The following is a 14,161-nucleotide window of genomic DNA, read 5'->3' on the forward strand; positions in this document are numbered from 1 at the left end:
TCATTGAGAGCCAAATATTAAAGTTACTTTAGAGCCAAATAGTAAAGTTGTTTTAAAAGCATACTTCATGACACCCATTTTATTTTGCAGCCAAAACAGCCATGCAACCTAATATAGCATTGCATTTCTAAACCAAACTACCACTGGTCAAATAGGTACATACCAGAAACTAAATAAACAAAAAACTGAGGGAAATAGTAGCTCATGCCTCTTCTACACTGCCATATATAATACACATTATCTACTTTGGACTGCTAGTCAGGCTGCTAGTTTGAGGCCACTAGCTACCATCCCACTTTTTCAGATGCTTTTAAAATCTTCCAGTTTATTTTGTCTCCCACTTCCCCACCCCCACTCCCCTTTGTTCTCATCTTACTTTGGGCACTACCAGACAGCCTCATAATTCAGGACAAATAAGTGGGGCAAAAAAATCTTCCAGTCAAGTGCAAGAGCTGTCATTTCCAGTAAATGCTCCCCTATTGTCCTGACATGTTCATTTGTAGCAAATTTTAGATATCCGCAAGATTAATGGGGGATATCCAATAAAAGTTTACTTTTTTTATAAAAAAAAAATGACTCTCCGAGATTCGCTGGGCCTCACAAGCACTGATGCGGATATCTGAATGTGCACAGAAGCAGATTTCTTGTGATCTCTCTTTATGCTTCTGCTGCCATTACTTTTTCCCTTATGGACCCCTTTGGGGTCACTTGCCTCCCATGCTGGTGCCCACTGTATAAATTCAAGATCTGCTTAATTTCATAAACATTAGAACAAAGGAATGGTTGCAGAGAGTTCTCATGGGAATTGCTTTTCAATTGTGTTTCCATTTAGCCATCTGTGTGTCCGTAGCTCCATTTGTTTACAAAATACACAAAAAAAAATCTATGTAAAGAAAAAATAATAACACTCAAGATGCATAAAGTATATAATATTCAGTACATACTTCAGTATATTCACATAAAGTGAAATAAACAGGAGCAACCACTCTCAGACATAACACTTACAATACAGTATATAAAGTAAAATGAAAAGGAGCAACCACTCTCAGACATACAGTTGTAAGATCTCAATGTATGCAGATTTCAGAGAAACACATACAATAGAGTCTCTTTTTAAACAAGGTAAGAACACATTGAGTCCAAAGATAACAAGAGAGTTCATATAACAGTAATATCCAAATGATGATGGAGCACAGCTCTCAAGGAAAATCTTTGTACGGAAAAATCCTACAGGGGTGCCCGGGTAATTTTATATACCCTGTTTCGGGGACAAAATCCCCTTCTTCAGGAGTTGATAAACACAGTAGTAAACAGGTAGAGAAGGAAGAAAGGAAAGAAGAAAAGGAAATGAAGGAAGGAATGAAAGAAGGAGAGAAAGAGGGAGAGAAGGTTGGCCACAGCAACGCGTGGCGGGTAAAGCTAGTTTGAAATATAAGGCTGGAGAAGAGTTTTTATGGGTACCATGGACAGCTGAAAAGATAAATAGAGCAAATCAAGCCTGAACTCTCCCTAGAAGCCAGTTGCACTTTGGCAATATCATTTTTTTCGTGTCAGGAGTGACTTGAGAAACTGAAAGTTGCTTCAGGTGTGAGAGACTTGGCCGTCTGAAGGACGTTGCCCAAGGGACGCCCAAATGGTTTTGATGCTTTACCATCCTTGTGGGAGGCTTCTCTCATGTCCCCGCATGGGGAGCTAGAGCTGACAGAGGGAGCTCATCTGCGCTCTCCCCAGATTTGAACCTGTGACCTGTTGGTCTTCAGTCCAGGATCATGTCTAAAACAAAACATAGAATAACAAGCAATTACCAGCAAATTTAAAGAAGTAAAGATAATCCATATAACAAATAACTACTTACATAATGCCTAGTTTTACATGGAGTGATTCTGCTGATGGTGATTCAAACTTTGAGTAATGTTAAAGATCCTTCCACAAGTTTATATGGGGTGTAGAAGAACTTAAAGGAAACGGCTAAAGTTAAGTTATTTGTTAGATGGATTATCTTTACTTCTTTAAATTTGTTGGTTATTGCTTGTTATTCTATGTTTTGGTCAAAGCAGATAATGTGGATTTTATACAGCTATGTAGAAGGAGCCTCAGTTTAAACTGTACTCAGTTTGCGTGCATGCAGTTTAACCCATTGGGTAAGAGAAGAGGGGCAGACTCAGGCAAATGCAAACTTCTTTAGCCTCTCTTAGCTTATCTGTTCTCATTACAGTAATCTTTTTTTTTTACCACACTCTAATGTTGGTCACATTTTCTGAATTTCACCTGTGAAATGCTGAAGGGTACATGTTAAACACATTTTTGAAGCAGCTTTTCAAGCAGTTAAGATGTTTCTGTTGATATCCAGCACCTGCTTCTTCTCTAAATTTGTTCCAATTTCTAAATATGCGATGAGAACGTGCCCATCAAATCTCTCCTACCTTCACCCCCATAGTTTCAGCATGACATGTGAAATTAAAGGTAATAATTGCAAGTGATGGTACTGGGAATTTGCTAATTTCCTGCACAGTTTAGTTACTTCACAGATTCATTCTTTACCAGTGATTATAATCTAATTTATTGGGGGGAGATGACTGCTATGCTATACACTCAGCCCTTATTTTTTTTACCATCTTTTCAAGCCAATGTGTTTTAACCACATTTTTTCAGGCCTCTTCTAGACTGCCATATAATCCAGATTATCAAAGCAGATAATACACACTATCTGCTTTGAACTTGATTATTTGAGTCTACACTGCCATATAAACCAGTTCAAAGCAGATAATCTGGATTTTATAGGGCAGTGTAGATGGGGCATCAGATTCAAATTTAGATGCATCCAACTGGATGGCACCTGGGCATACCCCTGTGACCAATTATTTGTTGGGGCAAAACTATACTTGGGAGCCTTCAGGAAAGGAGGTGGCTTTAACCCTTCATACCTTCAGTGTAACTATGATGGCAGACATGTATAGTGACAGTCCTATCAGATCTTGGCCCCTATTTCTTTTAATAAGAGAGCTGAGGCTACAACTCCCAGAATTCCTCAAATAGCATGGCCACTTGTCATGTGACTGCAGGACTTTACTCCAGAAAAGTAAAGTTTCCAAGCTATCTGAACTACTTCGTCGTGGTCACCAGTAATCCACTGAACACAATTATAATGTTGGCACAAGCTATTCAAATGGAGTTATTCCCAGAAGGAGAGAGGACTCCAATCATCAGATGCTCTTTTCTGAGAATAATACCTATTTCTGTGTTTTTCTGTGAACATAAACTTCTAGTAATGTTTTAGAGTGCAAGTGTAAGATCCCAGAACTGAATTTGTCATTTTATGTCTGAAGCATGCTAAAGATTAGTATCATATATTTAGAAATGGCAGATTTAAAAGTCTTTGCTAATGAAGTTTGTCATGTTTCCCATAAGACTTTTTTCCCAGAGAGTAATATATTTGGCTCTCATACTCATGTCTTATTCTTTTTTTAGCTCCCAGAAATGACTCACATTCAAACACAGCGCCCCTGGTTGATGTTTCTCCTGCAGAACCTTGGATTACTATTAGGTTGGCTTTGCCTCTTACTTCTAGCTATATATGAACCCAAGATTAAGATATAAATCTCCTGCCAGCAGTCCACAAAGAGTAGCCTCCTGTTCCGCTTGTATTCCTTTCATTCCTATGGGTTTCTACAAGATAACTTTCAAGTGAACTGTGGGCTAGATATTATATATTTAAAAATGGCTGATATTTTTTGTATCAGAAATATACTGTCTAATTATTTAACTGCAGATGTATTTGTTTCATAAATTAGATTTAAAAACTACAAAACTTCTATTGCATGGAATGATTTCAAATACTTTGTGTCATTTTAACAACATTCCTAGGTTCATTTTCCTCACATCAACTTCTCAATTATTATTAAACTATTCTTAATTAAAAATTCTATTTTCAGTTGAAACGGTTGCTCTGAGATTTGATATTGTGATTGCAGAGCAACCATTTCAATTGAAGCGCACACTGTTGTTTACTTCAGTGGCAGTTTTGAAGCCAACGGCCCAAATGTAGTCAGTCAGAGCAGACAATGTGACTGAATTTAATCTTGTATAAGTGTTGATTTTTCCAAGTTCTCATGGCATGATTGCAGATATTGTTTTGTATGTACTTTAAATTGACTGCGGATTTATAGCAGCCCTGTGAATTTAATAGTATTTTCTCAGACAAAGAATGCTCCGAGATTGTTTTGCCAGTTCCTTCCCTTGAAATAAAGTCTGTAGTATCTGGATGTATTGGTAGTCTATCACCCAAGTACTGGCCAATGTTGGCCCTTCTGACCTTCCATGATCAAACAGAATCTAATTCTTTTATAGAGCATCTACTGTAGATTAGACTAAAACCTGGATTTTAGCACAAGGTAAAGGTAAAGGTTTTCCCTTGACACCAAGTCTAGTCGTGTCTGACTCTGGGGGTTGGTGCTCATCTCCATTTCTAAGCCGAAGAGCCGGCGTTATCCATATCAAAGGTCATGTGGCCAACATGACTGCATGGAGCGCTGTTAGCACAAGAAAGATATATATTTTATAAACTAGAACAAGCATGCAAAGCTAATAATGCTGTGTGTGTGTATGTATGTGAAATAAAACAAAAATAAAATCAACAAATATTCTAAATGAGAATTTTTCCTTTTTTTTAAGCAAGTAAAAATGTATTATCATACATATTAAAACTGGCACCACTACAAAAAAACAAACAAAAAACCCTAATGGAATATTGAAATATCTAGTTTTGATCTGTGGTTCGTTTTAACTGTATCAAATAGGATCTTTGGCAGCAGACCATGTCATTAGAGAACATTATGCATCCAGAAAGCAAATTAGCTGTTGAAGTGTGAAAATAGCCATACTTTTAGCAATCCTGCAATTTGTGAAACAGTAACATATCTGTACTGGCCTTTACACAATGTTTGAAACTTTTTGTCTTAAATAAAAGCTACAAAAATATCTTCTATCTCTGTGAAATTGCTATGCTATTAACTAATGCAAAGAAATAAAATACCTGTCAAAACAGAATGAAGCATCATTCATTCCATGATCTCCAGTGTACAACCAGTTCCAGGACGCAGGTCAAAACTGGCTGTAAGCCAAATTAAATGAATGCAAAATATATTTGTAATTTCGAATAATAGATACACCGTAGCAGGCATGTAGCCGGGGGGGGGGGGGCTTGAGGGGCTTCAGCCCGCCCCCCTGAAATTCTCATGGTGGTTCGCAAGAAGTCCTTACTGGTGCATTATTTAAACTGTTATGTTTATTCATATCGTGACCTGATCACCATACTCAATATATCCCATATGCATGGGGGTATTGGGGTAATGATACAAAAGGTTTGCTAGGGTAGACTCTCTTTCACTCAGACTCAGCTCCCCCGAAACCCCCCCCCCCGAAAAAAATTCAGCCCCCCCCCCCCCCCCCGAAATGAAATCCTGGCTACGGGCCTGTGCCATAGTATGATTGTATATACAGGTTATTTAAGGTCAATGGAAAACATCTTTCTTATAATACTAAGAGATGATCTCAATCTTTCTTCACCACAGTGGGTCTTGGGGTATATTACACTGAAGAATTAATGCAGTTTGACACCTCTTGATCTGCCATGACTCAATGCTTTGGAACCTGGGAACTGTAGTTCAAAATTATTTTCAAAAATCTCAAATTGGGCATCACTGCAGGAAGCATTCCACAAATTACAATGGAAATATACATCCTGGCTGACATACAAAAACTTACTGAAAACAGGCAATAATAAGAAACTATTAAAATCCTTATTGAAACTCCAAAGCACTTGATGTCCTGGTTCCAATATTTTCAAATCCATTGGAGATGGCAAAAGGATCAAAAAGTGGGTATTCAAGAAACAGATACAGGATTAGATCTACAACTGAAAAGAAAAGACAAGCTGATTGCTGATATCTATAAAGTATTATTTTAAAAAACGCACGGAAGAAGATCAAGTAAAAGATCACATGATTAAATGGGCACAAAACATTAGTCATAATATTGAAATGAATACATGGTAATACTTGTGGTAAGAGGGATAATATTCACCTCCAACTATAGCCTCCATGAGAATTTTTAAAAAATAATATAATGTTGGTATATGACACCAGAATAATTAGCTAAAATCCAACCTAAGAGAAAGAATATTTGATGGAAATGGTAATGCAGCAGTTGGCTTCTTTTACCATATGTGGTGGGTATGCCCACAATCTAAAAATATTGGACAAAAAATACACAAAATAATAGAAAATATATTAGACTTCAAAATAATTTTAGATCTCGAAGAATATGAGAGAATTTTCCAATACATGGTATCAGCAGTCAGGATGTTATTTGCCAAATATTGGAGACAACAGACAATGTCAAGAGTGGAAGAATGGAAAATGAAACTTATGGAACTCTCCGAGATGGACAAGTTGTCCAGGGGACTAGAGAATTAGAATATAAATACTTTCAAAAAAGATTGGGAACTGTTAACCGTCTATTTGGAAAATCTAAAAAAAAACAAAACCCAATGGCTGGCTTCCTAAATTGAATAAAGTACATTAAACTGACAAAGGACTCAAACTGAAAAACAATAAATGGAAAGTATCTTCCAACATTATTGAGAATACAAGGTAGAGTTGCCTCTGCCCACAAACATTAAGTTTCCAATCTACTTTTGTATTCTGAACTTTTTTTGTAAATATAACAATATACTGAAAATAAATAAAAATAATAAATAAAAATAATGTAAATTTAAATTCTAACAGCTCATGTAGCTGTCAGATCTCTTCTGGCAGGCCATTCCATAGTCATAGGGCAGTATACGTCTGTCTATACATGTGCTGTCCCATATGTGGTACACAATAGAGAGTGCAATAAAGAGCATGGACATCATGTATAAATAGGTGTGAAATTCTGTGATAATTCTCTGAAAAAAACACTATACGGGGCAAACATTTCTGCTTCAATATGTATGAGTCTAAATGCACATAACTTCCTCCCATCGTTGCATTGTGGGTGCAACGATGGGAGTTATAAAATGTATATACATATCCGCGAGAAGGCCTTATTGGTGCATTATTTAAACTGTTATGTTTATTCATATCATGATCTGATCACCATGCTCAATATATCCCATATGCATGGGGGTATTGGGGTAACGATACAAAAGGTTTGCTAGGGTAGACCTTCTTTCACTCAGACTTAGCCCCCCCCCCCCCCCGAATCAAACTCAACTCCCTCCCCTGAATCAAAATCCTGGCTACGGGCCTGTCAGAATATATTATGCCACATAATGTAATGTATTATTCACTCCTAAAAACCTTTGTTTGTATTACAGAGGTACGTTCTTTGGAGGCTTTAAAGCAGAGACTGGATAGCTACCTGTTGGGGGTGTTTTGAATGTGATTTTCCTGCTTTTTGGCACGGGGCTGGACTGGATGGCCCACGAGGTCTCTTCCAACTCTATGATCCTATTACTTCACGAAGTAGAAACTATAATGAGTTAAAGAAAAAATATCACTAAGAAAACAAGAGAACTGCAAAATACAGACATATGAACTCTCTGGAAAAGAAAAAATAGGAAAACTATAAAGCTTACATGGACTGTTAAATGACCAAATACAGCGGAGTGAGAGAACAATTAATCCTTCCTGCATTAGAGGATTTCCCTCAAAATGTACCAGACAGAACTGTGTTGTTTAAATTGGAATCATCCAGCAGATTTTGGCAAATTCTACTAACGACAAGGAGTGTTAAACTGACCTCATTCTTAACACTGTTTACTGCTTCAAGAAATTGCCATTTAAGATCAAGGGGAAATGGCTGGTCCTTTAAAAGATGTCTCATTTTGTGGATTCTAACATTTAGATTGTTTGCAATAAAATATGATAAAAATCTATGCAGGTTTGTGCTGTTGTATCATAAACCTGCATATTGCTTTGGATAAAAAGTTAACTGAAACAAATTCTTCTTTTTGTGGTGCAGGAACCTATCTCTGTTTCTATCTTTTCCATGTTATTTCTGCCTCTGATACAACTTTTAAAATCACAGATCAGAAACACATATACCACATTAACTGAGATAACTGAGGGTATATATGTCTCAAACAACATTAGAAATCCATCTGTTTAATGAATGCATGTTCATTTTGCATAGGACTTCATCACATGCATTTCCCCCCATTTCTACACACTTTAAAATCAGAGTCCCATGGAGGCCATCACATGACGTAAGGGTACTTCTGGTTGGGACTCCTTGGGGCTTCATTTCTCCAGCACATGAAAACAGAGCCGTAAATCTGTCTTCAGGAGTCAGTTGTTATCCAACTCCAAATGGAGAAAAGTAGGGGAAAGCAGGGGAAATGAGTCAACATGATTAGGACATGGGATTGTTGGCAGTCCAAGAAGATGGGGAAAGACGGGAGGGAACAGGGTGAGACAACTCCCTCCACTTTCCCTCTGCTTGTGATGAAATACATAGAAATAATAGAAATCTGGCAGGTCTAGTTATCATTTGATCTATCTGAATCTGCTATAGCTCACATCTTGACACCTAAAATGATTTATTGAAATTTTGTAGTGGAAGTACACTACTAGCACAAACCTTTTTAAAAAGGGGGTTTGTATTGTTGAAGTCTTTCATGGCCAGAATCACTGGGTTGCTATGAGTTTTTCAGGCTGTATTGCCATGTTCTTAGATACTAAACCTCTAGGTATAAATCTACATAAAACTGTTATGCAACCAGTCCACAGTAAATGTTTTGCCTACATGTGTGGCTGGCATCTTCAGAGGAGAGAATGCTATTGGAACATGTTATACAGTCTAAAAAACTCACAACAACCCAGGGATTCATATTTTCTGGTACCCTCTACAAGTGTGAATCTTTTAATAATAAAGGTTTATGTTTTCTATGTAGCTTGTTTTTGAGATGGATGTGCACTTTCTGTGTACTTCCATGGAAAAAAAATCAGTAGTATACACAACCAGGTTCAATTATACAGTATAAGCTTCATGAGTTCCCATGAGTTCATGTGACCTGTGAAACACCTTTCTACCCCATCCCAAGCAGAAACATTTAGTCTATGTTTTTCCATGAAGTGAAACTCAATTTACTGTGGACTGGTTGCATAACAGTTTTATGTAGATTTATACCTAGAGATTTAGTATCTAAGAAAGTTCATATAATATTAAAGCCCAGATTGTATTGAGAAATGAGGCCTCTTTTAATTGAGTTAATTCTACTTCAATGACATCCCGTTGTTTACTTGTGAAGCAGCCATTCCAAAATGTGCCAATCAGATAAACTCAATTGCCTGAGCAAAGCCTCATGTTTTTTCAAACTCATTCTAAGCAGAACATGATTATAAAAAACATTTTATTACTGATATACCATGACTAGGCAGAGTGTTGGTATTCTCTCCCGGATCCAGCACTTACAGGAAAAAAAATAAAACAGTTGTAAATATAAGAGATCTACATATTTTTATGGGACATATAAAAACTGAATGCTTGAAGCTGGGGGTGCATTTTCTGGCCCTGCTGATATGCCTTTAAATAGCTACCTATTGCAAAAGCCTCCTTAAAGCTACAGACACCATAATCATCATGGCTAAGGTTAACCAAGATTAGTTTTAATCTGGGTATAGGAAATAGTTTCAAACACTAGTTTAAGGCTAATCCTACTTAGCCATGATTACAGTCTACAATGATACAGACATAATGTCATACAAAGACTGATGTTACAAAGAGAAATGCTGTTGTATGATAAAATAGAACATCTGTGTTTACTTTACACCTGGCAGTGAATGCTCAATTAGTATACCAAAATTTAACAGGCTAGCAATGAAATGGACAGGAGAGACATAATATTTTCCCAAAATGTTATCAAACATCTGGCTGCTTTTCTTTAATAAATTGCAGCGGTAAATACACACTACCATTCAGTTGACTTTTCATTGAGGGTTCTGAACCAAGAAGAAAAGAAAGTGAAGAACAATACGCAAATTGTATTTGGAAATCAGAAAATCTTTAAGCGAAGCCTGAAGCACCATAGATGAGTACATGCTCTGCATGCAGAAGATAACAGGTTCAATCACTGGCATATTCAGAAAAGGCTAGAGCCCCTCCTTCAAACCCTGGAGACTTGCTGCCTGCCAGTAAAGCACAGGAAAAAAAAACTAGAGCCACGTCTCAAAGCACTTGATAGGTGGTTGCTTTATTTTTCTAAAAGGAAGTAGCCATCAATCAAGCACTGAAATGTGTCTTCAATGTTTTCCTGTGGATTTTGTTCAGTGCTCTCAAGTGTTTCTCTTATGCCTATAGCACTGGCAGTATAGGATTAGAGCAGTGGTTCCCAACCTTTTTCTGACCACGGGCAACTTTGACCAGGGACCACTCTCCAACATTAGTACCAAAAGAGTTATGAATTCATTTTTGGTCAACTTTAGTTTTGGTATGGTTATTTGGGTTTCTGATTCAGAAAATTTCATTGGATAGACCACATCAGCTCTAGTTTCTGACACAGAACATATGCCATCCAGTAGTCGCCATGTGCTTGCCCACAGGAAACCATATTTAATAAGACTTGGCACTATAAGAGGGTTTTGCGAGATCGGTCACTCTTGTTGCAACGGTGCGGTAACAGTGAGGCCATGGATCATATTTTAGTTCTTACAGACCACTTAGGACTTTGTAGGTCATAACATATTTTAGTTCTTGTGGACCATATTTTAGTTCTTGCGGACTGCTTAGGGCTTTGTAGGTCATGACATACTTTAGTTCTTGCGAACCATATTATGTAGGATCATATTTTAGTTCTTGTGAACTGTTTGGGGCTTTGTAGGTCATAACCTGCACCTTGAATTGGGACTGGCAACTTGAAACGGACTACAGATTGGGAACCACTGGATTAGAGGGATGGATGGTCCGACTCCCTGTGATTATTAACTGCCTACTCCACTATATTCTACTTAATCTACTTGCACTGTATGTGTGAATGCCACTTGAAATAACATCCATTGTCTCCTTTGTCCCAGATAACTATTTGAAATCCTAGAATCTGTAATAGAATCTCAGAACTTTCAGTAAACTATAGTTTCTAGGTTTCTTCAGCTGAAGCAATGATGGCTCATAGGAAATAGATATGAGACAGACTTCTAACTGCATAATTAGAATGCACATTAGAGTAATTGCCATAATTATGCACACTGATTTGTTTTTGAAAATGATAGATGAAGGAAGAATTGGGAGGAATTCAAAAAGTCTGGGAGCAGCCATTGAGAAGATCCTTTCTCTTGTCCAAAGGGCCCTTTCAAAAGGGAGAAATATAAAAACATAATAGTAAGGGGGAAAGGTCAAGGCATAACTATGTCTTGGCCTATTCCCCAGCTTCCACATTAATCAATTGGAAACACGTGCTCTGGTTATAGAGGTCTGCTGCATATTAGTTACTACAAATGGAATTTCAGTAGTTGACAGACAAGACACATTGACATTAATTAAAATAATTTTTTTAAAAAATCAAATAATCTGGATGTTTTCCACTCTGATTTTTAGTCCAAATTTGAAATGATATTCACTGCCCATCTGACTATTCAGAGATTTGATAAAAATGTTTCCTCTAGGAGCCTCTATGTCCAGATCTCCCTAACACTAGTGAATGTGGAGGGTTGGCTCCATATTAACTTTAATATCAATCTGTACTTATTGTGTATCTAGAACTAAATTAAAAGATTTTTTCCCTGTTGAAGTGAAGAAAGTTCACTTGGTTGGCTGTATTCCACTAAGTCATTTTTCAACACCCATAGTGTTGAGTAATAAAATAAACGGGACTGTCAGAATGTAAGTGATGTGTATAAGTAAAGAACTAGGTTTAAGAAAGCACAGAAAATAAACTCTTCAGATAACTTTTCCAGATGCTAAAGCTCTTATGCCACTTTCTCGTATTATGCTCCCTCCAAATGTGAGTTAGAGCATGTTACAGGGAATCCCTACTAGTATTGTCTCCCTATACCAATGGTTTCCCTAGCTGAAAAACAGGTGTGTTTGCTTTCTTGCTCAAAGGAGCATTTGGTTTCAGGAAAATATGATTATGAGTGGTTCTAAAGAATACTTTTTTCATATCTTTCTTGGGTAACTGCAAGTGACTTGCGGTTTCTCAAGTCGCTCCTTACATGAAATTATTATCTTTCTTCGGTTAATATATATGGACAGTTCCAAACAGAACACCTTGAATGACAAATCTGAACACTATTGATACAATTAGCACATACATTGTTTTGCATTTCAGCCACATACACACATTTCCACTCTAGGCCCAACTCATTTTCTAAATGTCTACTTCATGGTGTTGTGTTTAGATTAAATTCTATATTGACCTCTTATGAAGAGCAGCAATTCAAACAAAGGGAGATCTTTATAATAAACCAGAATCATTTTATTGTAGTTTCTATTAATGGTTTTTCTTTGGGGGGGGGGGGGTCAAATGCTGCCAAGAGCCAAGGAATAATGAAACTGGAAACATGAAGTCTCCCTCTTGACAAACCTATCTCGTTATTCTTTTGGGATCTGACCTATTTCTAACACTCTTTGTGGTGTTCTCAGCACTATTTTCTATGAAGAAGCCATGAGTAATGATGATCCAGTACGAAGCTAATATTGTTGTGTACCACAGAGCTGACCTGGAATCATGCATTTGGGAAATATTATTAGAAATTGGAAAATCTGCATGCCTTGCTCAGAACCAAAATGGTTGCATCAAGAAAGCAGAAATGTGTACACGATACACTGGCAATACACAAATCTAAAATAAATCCATGTATTTGTCTTTCAAAGGGGGATACTAGTTGTTTATTATCACTATTTTGTAAAATATATTGTTCATTATCCTGCACCACCAAAACAGATTTCTGGAAAGTCAGGGCATCCTGTTGCAAAAAAAATAGGAGGGTCACAAAGGAAAGAAAGCTACAGTAATTACTCAATAGGAAACAATTTACTCTATAATGTAGAGTGCCTTGATGAGGACCACAGTACGACAGCTAAGATTCATTTTACCTTTTCCCAATCCTAATCATCATATTGATCTGGGTACTGTGTTTACTCTTGATTAGTAATGGGAAAATTGTAGCTGATAGTGATTTCTTTAAAGTGATGTCTGGTTTAGTACACAAAGGCTGCAGGTTCGTGTTAATCCCATCTTCTGCCAATCTAGCAGTTTGAAAACATGCAAATGTGAGTAGATCAACAGGTACTGTGCCGATGGGAAAGTAACAGCGCTCCATGCAGTCATGCTGGCCACATGACCTTGGAGGTGTCTACAGACAACGCCAGCACTTCAGCTTAGAAATTGAGATGAGCACCAACCCCCAGAGTTGGATACAACTGGACTTAATGTCAGGGGAAAACCTTTATCTTACCTTTACCTAGAGTTGTGCAATTTAGGTGAATCACAATCCATTTCAGTGTCCCAGATTTCGGTGGAGGTCCTGATCCATTTTTCCAGGACCCTTATTTGGGAAGACAGAAATCCATTTTTGATTCTGGAAGCCAAAAGATTTGTTTTCAATCTGGCTCATTGGCAGCAATGGGGGGGGGGGGGGGGTCCCATCATTTTAGGCATTGTTTGTCCTTATATCTTTTATTAAGATCTGGATTAAAAGCATCAGATCCTTTCCCTTCTGTCTTTAGAGGAGACGTGGATTTAAAGCAAGAGCTTAAGAAACCTCACTTCCTGGGATCCTTCCTTTTCTGTCTTTAGAGAAAACGTGGGATTAAGGTGAGAGCTTAAGAAACCCCACTTCTTGGGATCCCTTTCTTTCTTTGTCTTTAGAGGAGACTTGGGTTAAAGGGTGAGGGCTTAAAAAACCTCACTTCCTGCGATCCTTTCCCTTCTAGCAGCTGTCTTCCTCCTCGCACTGCACATGTAACTGAAAGCAGCCAGTTTTTCAACAGGTATTGCCGCTGAGAAAATATGATGGCAGAGTCCATGCCATTACAGAATTCCAAACCAGCCCAATACCATTTTTGAAAACAGATCAGTGCACAAGCCTAGTACATGTTTTATATTAGGATGGGAAATTGTTCCAATCATTTGTGACATTCTTTGCTATATGCCTAAAGTTATTGTTATTCTATTTAGCTG

The 14,161-nt window shown here is 37.5% G+C and overlaps 1 protein-coding gene across 2 annotated transcripts in view; it reads left to right on the forward strand.

The window, feature by feature from the left end:
* The window catches only part of SLC39A12 (solute carrier family 39 member 12), a 42,150-nt gene extending 37,121 nt beyond the window's left edge, over positions 1-5,029 (forward strand). For both annotated transcript variants that reach the window (XM_060783351.2, XM_067470325.1), the window contains one exon: positions 3,469-5,029. In XM_060783351.2, coding sequence (XP_060639334.2) covers positions 3,469-3,597 — 129 coding nt within the window. In that variant the 3' untranslated portion in view covers positions 3,598-5,029. The remainder of the gene's footprint in view (positions 1-3,468) is intronic.
* The last annotated feature ends 9,132 nt before the right edge of the window (positions 5,030-14,161 follow it).

The sequence above is a fragment of the Anolis sagrei genome, chromosome 6 (assembly GCF_037176765.1).
Source record: "Anolis sagrei isolate rAnoSag1 chromosome 6, rAnoSag1.mat, whole genome shotgun sequence".
Classification (NCBI taxonomy): domain Eukaryota; kingdom Metazoa; phylum Chordata; class Lepidosauria; order Squamata; family Dactyloidae; genus Anolis; species Anolis sagrei.